General features: G+C 51.7%; 1 protein-coding gene and 1 long non-coding RNA gene across 3 annotated transcripts in view; one reads left to right on the forward strand and one right to left on the reverse strand.

The window, feature by feature from the left end:
• MRPL20 (mitochondrial ribosomal protein L20) overlaps window positions 1-2,687 on the reverse strand; it is a 5,960-nt gene extending 3,273 nt beyond the window's left edge. The window contains exons 1-3 of one of the 2 annotated variants that reach the window (XM_034671031.1): window positions 2,526-2,686; window positions 2,296-2,406; window positions 162-239 (exon numbers count right to left, since the gene is read on the reverse strand). In XM_034671031.1, the coding sequence (XP_034526922.1) occupies window positions 162-239; window positions 2,296-2,406; window positions 2,526-2,612 (276 nt within the window). In that variant the 5' untranslated portion in view covers window positions 2,613-2,686. Of the gene's footprint in view, window positions 1-161; window positions 240-2,295; window positions 2,407-2,525 lie in introns of both variants that reach the window. The other variant, XM_019792651.2, reaches the window with a different exon arrangement.
• A 737-nt stretch (window positions 2,688-3,424) lies between these two features.
• LOC109488382 lies at window positions 3,425-6,824 on the forward strand. Its single transcript, XR_004628666.1, has 2 exons — window positions 3,425-3,484; window positions 5,856-6,824. It is a non-coding gene; the product is annotated as an uncharacterized LOC109488382 (long non-coding RNA).
• Window positions 6,825-7,091: the final 267 nt, after the last annotated feature.

Raw genomic sequence — 7,091 nt, forward strand, 5'->3', positions numbered from 1 at the left:
GGGTCCCTGAACCTGCCAGAACGCCACCTTGAGAACGTGTCAGGGAGCCAGCACTCCACTCACTGCCCACTGTGCTGGACCACGTCAGTTGGGTCGCTTTCTTTAGATTTCAACATCTCAACAGGACCATATCCTCAATAAGACCACATCCTCAACCGTACCTTAATTAAATTGACGATGAATGCTGGGTACTTCAGGCCATGTTCCTGGGAGGCAGCTGTAATTCGATTAATCCAGAGCTGAAATAAGAAAACACTGAGATGCTTAAGAACTATTTGGGCGTTATGTCCACACCTCCCAGCAAAGGTTCTGAATCAACGAACAGTCAAACTCAGCTCTTTTTGAAAAAGTAAATGGAAAGGTCAGTGAGGGGCGCCTGGGTGGCTCAGTTGTTAAGCGTCTGCCTTCAGCTCAGGTCATGATCCTGGGGTCCTGGGATCGAGCCCCGCGTCGAGCTCCCTGCTCAACGGGAAGCCTGCTTCTCCCTCTCCCAGTCCCCCTGCTTGTGTTCCCTCTCTTGCTGTTTCTGTGTCAAATAAATAAAATCTTAAAAAAGAAAAAAAGTATTTCTCTTCAGGCACACTGGCCTACAGTACAGTCAGTTAGCAAAGGTTGATACTCTTCAAATGCCAGCTTCCTTCTAAATAAGTAGGGCAGTCACATGCTGTAAAGCATTAATTCAACACACATTTTTAGGCCCTGAGAATACAAAGGTGAGCAGAAGATTCTGTGGCAGACACAGCTCAGTGCAGAAAGGATCCATGTGGATGAATTACAACAGCCACTGAGATCAGTACTACCAGGTGGGGATGAAAAACTGCTGAGGTGGAAGCTTCGTGGAGGTGGAGGTGAAACAGTCTTGAGGTAAGAGCAGGGCTGGAGGGGAGGGGAGGCATCACGAGAACCTTCCTGGCAAGGAGTAGCAAGGTAAGTTCCAGGCACAGCAAAAGGTCTGAAAACTGCAGGGAAATCAAGGCTAGTGGTTAGGTCCAGAATGATCTGGAAGGGTAAGTCAGAGTGATGTGGAAGCTTCTGAACAGATCTGGTCTGTTAAACAAGGGGGTGGATTATGGGGCTCCTGACTGTTGGTAGAGCATGCAACTCTCAATCTCAAGGTTGTGCATTCAAACCCCACCTTGAGTGTAGAGATTATGTAAAAAATAAAAAAATAAAAATAAGGGATTGGATTTTTAAACCATTCTCTACTCAATCTTAAGACAGTACTCAAGTCCATTTTCTTCCTTTACTAAAGTGGTTCTAAACTTTGAACATGCATGACAATTACGCAGAGGTTTGTTAAAACATTTCTAGGCCCCCCGTCCAGTTTCTCATTCAGTAGGTGTGGTGAGAACTGAGAATCTGCATTGCTAACAAGTTATGTGAGGCAGCAGCTCTACAGGGACCCCATCCCACCCTGAGATCCACTGCTCCCAAGTCTTCCCATACATATGTGGACTGACCAGATCACTGAGCGGTCACAGGAAACAGCACCACCTCTACCATTCTGAGTAAGTGAAAGGCATAAGGAACAAAGCTGGGGTGCAGAGGTCACTCCTGCACATGAGACCAGCGTGCACAGGGATAGTTTGTCATGCTGTGACCGTGGTCAACAGTTAATGAGGCATTTCTGACTTTAAAGGGTCAGAATTACCCCTCTTCCTTATCCGTTTAGCCAATATTTAACAGTGTTATGATGCAGGCCGGAGGTTACAGCATTCCACAGAGCGGAAAGATCCCTCCTAACACTTAGGTTGGGGGCGGGGAACAATAACCAACCAACCAAGTCAAATACGTGGTATACTGGTCGCTAAGTGCACGAGAAGGGCGCTCCACCGCAGGGCAGTGAGACGTGACCCGAGGACGCAGAAACCGCAAGTGCAAGGAGCGCGAGAGGAAGCAGGCTTGGCTCCGTCCAGGTGCAGATCGAAGCCAAGCGTGGCCAGAGACAAGGTCTCAGTAGCCGAGTCGGGCTGGGGCCGCCTTTCGTGAAGGGAAGCCACCACAGCACTTTAAGCAAAAGGGAGATGTGCGCAGCACAACCCAGGGCGGTCCAAGTAGGGGGGCTGGCGAGGAGGCTCTCCCACCGGCCCAGGAGCGACCCTGGGTATCCCAGACTCCGTCCGTGGAGCAGGCAGAATTTGCCGGGGTTTCGGATGTGAAGTGAGAGACAGGATCAAGGGAACCGAGGGCGGTACTGAGGACGGAGAAGGTCAGGACCGAGCGGCCCCCCCTGGGGCCCAAGGGAAGGGGCGGGGGGAGGCCGGCCGAGCCCAGCCTTCCCGGGTGCGCGCTTACTGTCCTCATGTTCCTCTTCTTCAGTCTTCGCGCTTTCGTGCATTTCACAAACGCTCGGGTCACAGCTCTCACCGCCAGCCGGTAGCACCGATTCTTCCTTCCGCGGAAGTGCTGGGTCAAGAAACGGGAAAGGAGGGTCGTCAGCGCGGCCCGCAGGCTCCATGTCCCGCCTGCGCGCTCCGGGCCGGGAGGAGACGCGGGGGGACGCGGGGCGCGCGCGGCCGACTCACCCGCGCATGCTGCAGCACCTCCTGGACCCGCCAGTAGCGGTCAGTAAGGCGGCTCCGCAGCCAGAGCTGCGCGGTGAGGAAGACCATGGCGCCCACGGCCGGCGTCTCCGCTCCGCTCCGCCGCGCACGCGCCGCGCCGCAAAGCCTGCAGCGGAAGCGGTGGCGGCGGCCGAGCGCTTCCGGGTCAGCGGGCGGGCGAGGACTTCCGGGGCGAAGGGAACCTTGTCTGTGCGCCGCTGGTCCGGGCCGGCCTGCTGCGGAGCGCCCTCACCGGCGGCCGGCTGCGCCTGCGGGGCTGGGGCTCCCAGTCTGCACGGTGCCGCGGGTCTGGCGCGGTAGGTACGGTGGAGAAAGTAAATACTAAGGGTTCCGTTCGGCCGACGTGCCCAGAGTAGGCAGGTCCGCGGACGGCAGCCGGCGGGGGGCGGGGAGGATGGGCCGTGGCTGCCCGTGGGCACCGGTGTCCTCTGGGGGTGATGAAGGTTCTGCAGCAGGATGCTGCTGAGGCTGCCTCAGGTTGTGCACGTGCGAAACACCGTCGCACTGTACGCCAACATGGTCTAAACGCGTGCTCGCTTCGGCTAAAATGGAAACGATCAGATGGTAAATTTTATGTGTTTTACCACCTTACCGCCATGTTATCGTTATAATGAAAAATGACGAAGTGGGGGGCAGAATGGGAGAGTGCACTTTCTTTGTAACCTTTTAAATTACAGAAAAGTTGCACGACTGCTTCATGGAACTCCCAATGCACTTTACCCAATAGCACCAACTGTTTACTTTTTTTTTTTTAAGATTTTTATTTCTTCTATTGAGAGACGCCACAAGCTGGGGGAGCTGCAGGCAGAGGGAGAAGCAGGCTCCCCACCGAGGAGGGAACCTGATGCTGGACTTCATCCCAGGATCCTGAGACCATGACCTAAGCCAAAGGCAGATGCTTAACCGACTGAGCCACCCAGGTGCCCTTTACATTTTAAAATTATTCTTTCTGTAAATGTTTATGAACTGAATAGTAGGGTTTTGGGTGTTCTTGTTTTTGTTTTCTGGACTATCTGCAAGGAAGTTGCAGATATCTAAATATTTCACTATATATTTCCTAAGAATAAGGACATTCTCATGCAAACCACAGTAAAATTACCAAAATTGGGAAGCTTAACATTAATGCTGTTATCTAACCTACAGTTCATGTTCCAATTTTGTTGTATTTTCTTCTTCTTTTTTTAAATGGGCTCCACACAGGGATTGCACACTCAGGGCACCTGGGTGGCACAGTTAAGTGTCCAACTCTTGCTTTGGGCTCAGGTCCTGATCTTGGGGTCCTGAGATCCAGCCCCCACGTGAGGCCCTGCACTCATGTGCAGCCTGCTTCAGGATTCTTTCTCCCTCTCCCTTTGCCCCTCTGCTCATGGGCTCTCGCTGTCTCTCTCTCTCTCTCAAATAGATAAATAGGGGCGCCTGGGTGGCTCAGTCGGTTAGGCATCTGCCTTCGGCTCAGATCATGATCTTGGGGTCCGAGGATTGGCAGAAATCATGATGTTGGGGTCCTGGGCTCTAGCTCGGTGATGGGCTCCCTGCTCAGGGGTCTCTTTATCACTTTCCTTCTGCCCTTTCCCCTGCCCCTGCTCATGCTCTCTCTTGATCTAGCTCACTCTTTCCCAAATAAATAAAATCTTATAAATAAACAGGGGCGCCTGGGTGGCGCAGTTGTTAAGCGTCTGCCTTCGGCTCAGGGCGTGATCCCGGAGTCCTGGGATCGAGCCCCACATCAGGCTCCTCCACTAGGAGCCTGCTTCTTCCTCTCCCACTCCCCCTGCTTGTGTTCCCTCTCTCACTGTCTGTCTCTCTCTGTCAAATAAATAATAAATAAAATCTTTAAAAAAAAAATCTTATAAATAAACAAACAAATGAGTAATAGAGTCGCACACTCCACTGATTGAGCTAGCCGGGTGCCCCTGTTAAATGTTCGTCGTTGCTCTTTTCCCTGTCCAGGATTATGCACTCCATTTAGTTATACTTTTTAGTTTAATCCTCAGCTTCGGGATGCCTGGGTGGCTCAGTCAGTTAAAACTTCTGCCTTCGGCTGAAGTCATGATCCCAGGGTCCTGGGATCGAGTCCTACATCGGGCTCCTTGCTCAGCGGGAAGACTACTTCTCCTTCTGCCTGCCGCTCCCCCTGCTTGTGCTCTCTCTCTGGCAGATAAGTAAAATAAAATCTTTTAAAAAAGGGGTGCCTGGGTGGCTCATTCGTTAAGCGTCTGCCTTCGGCCCAGGGCGTGATCCCGCCATTCTGGGATCGAGCCCCACATTAGGCTCCTCCGCTAGGAGCCTGCTTCTTCCTCTCCCAGTCCCCCTGCCTGTGTTCCCTCTCTCACTGGCCTGTCTCTCTCTCTCTGTCAAATAAATAAGTAAAATCTTTAAATAAATAAATAAATAAAAAATAATCCTCAACTTTTATCTTTCTTGACCCTGGCATTCTTGAAGAATACAGTTTAGTTATTTTGTAGAATGTCCGAATTTGAGTTTGTCTGATATTTCCTCATTATTAGAATCAGGTTATACATTTTTGGCAGAATACTACAGAAATTATATTGTGTCTGTCGGTGCATAGTACCAGGATGGCAGCGTATCCCAATATGGGTGCTGTTAGCTTTGACCACTTGGTTAAGTTTTTATTTTTATTTTTTTGTTTTTTTAAGATTTTATTCATTTATCTGACAGAGAGAGAGACGGTGAGAGAGGGAAAACGAGTGGGAGAGGGAGAAGCAGGCCTCCCGCTGATCAGGGAGCCCGACATAGGACTCGGTCCCAGGACCCTGGGATCATGATGGGATCATGACCTGAGGTGAAGGTGGATGCTTAACAACTGAGCCACCCACGCACCCCTACCACTTGGTTAAGGTTTTGTTTACCAGGTTTCCCCACCATTTTTATGCTTGTAAGTAATAAGTAGCTCGTAGAGAAATACTTCGTAACTCATTACAGGGTTTCCTATAAGCAGACCCTGAGATGGAGGTAGGAGTGCGGAGGTGTCTCGTGTAACGCCTGTTAAGAAGGAGGAAGCAGGGCTGCCTGCGTGCTCAGTCTGCTAAGCATCTGCTGTGCATCCTGGGATCCAGCCCTGTGCCCCCTTGTCGGGCTCCCTGTTCAGCGGGGAGCCTGCTTCTGCCACTCCCTCTGCTTGTGCTCTGTCACGCTCTCTGTCAAATACATAAATAAAATCTTAAAAAAAAAAAAAAAGGGGGAGGAAGCAGGATCAGACAGGGAGGGCCTCAGATAGGATGCAGATCAGACATGTCGACTTGCCCAGTTCTGAGCAAAGATTTCTATTAGAGATGCTTCGTGCCAGGCGGACATGGGAGACCCCAGTACCTCTGCCGTGCTCAGCCTGTGCCTGGAGCCACCGAGAGAAGTGTGCTGTTCACTGAGAGACGCCGCGGTGGACGTGAAGCTGAATGGCGAGGGCAGGGTGGAACGGGTACCTGAGCAGCACCCCTCTGTGGCCACCACACTTAGAGACAACGGAATTATCCTGTTCCTCATCAAATTTGCATTCATTGTCGTTGATTTTCTGACCCTGTCATTCTTCCCATATTTATTGGCGTTCTCCTTAAAGAAGAGCTTTCCCTCTTGGGGGTGCAATTTTAAATCGTGTCAGAGCATGTGCTGAGGTGGTGCTGAGTAAAGGAGGAAGTGACTGCTTGAGGCCAGCAGGTGTCTGTGGGAATAGTACAGCAGGTAGAGGAGTCGGCAAGTGCAAAGGGCTAGAGGCAGGTTACACCTGGTGTGGTCAGGAACAGCAGAAAGGCCAGTGTGGTGGGAGTGAGGCACATGAGAGCCCCATGGGCCCCTGAACCTCAGTAAGGAAGTCAGAGGCCAGAGATAGAAATTGATGCGAATGTATAGGGGCTTGGTCATGTAAGGACTTTGATGTTCTGGTTACCATGCTGCATTCAGGCTTCCTCACAGCGTGGTGGCTTGGGGGCAGTCATTCCCTACGTGGTGGCTGATGGGCGAGGTGATGCGGATGCCTTATCGCACCTCCTTGGCTCACCCTGGAGAGCCAGCAGCCCACATAGTCACAAAAGTTCGCTCAGTGTCAGGGGGCAAAGACAGGGACTCTAGCTCTAGGTGGGAGTGTTTACATTAAGAATAAAACTGCCAGTTGTTTTACCAGCAAAAAAATAGGTTTATTTGAAAAAAGAGAATTGCAATCGAGGACAAGCAAGCTATTCCGCCCTTCTCATCCCCTGTGTGTCTGCTCTCCCCACGGAATAAAAGGTCTGTCACCCACCCCCCAACTCAGGCCCAGGTCTCACTAGGAGTCACTGTTATCCCCCCTCTCCCTGGCCTCCCACGTCCAGCCCATCAGCAAGTAAAGGACTCAGTCCACAGAACCAGCCCGGTTCTGCCTGCTTATCCACTCACCGCTGCTAAGCTCCCGCCAGCCACCTCCCTGGCTTCCCTGCACCTCTCTTCCTGGGTGCAATCCGCTGTGTTTTTGGCGGGTTCCTGAGCAGATCAGACCATGTCACATTCACACAAACCCCCTCAAGGCTTCCTGTTACC

Source organism: Ailuropoda melanoleuca, chromosome 11 (assembly GCF_002007445.2).
Source record: "Ailuropoda melanoleuca isolate Jingjing chromosome 11, ASM200744v2, whole genome shotgun sequence".
Taxonomy (NCBI): Eukaryota; Metazoa; Chordata; class Mammalia; order Carnivora; family Ursidae; genus Ailuropoda; species Ailuropoda melanoleuca.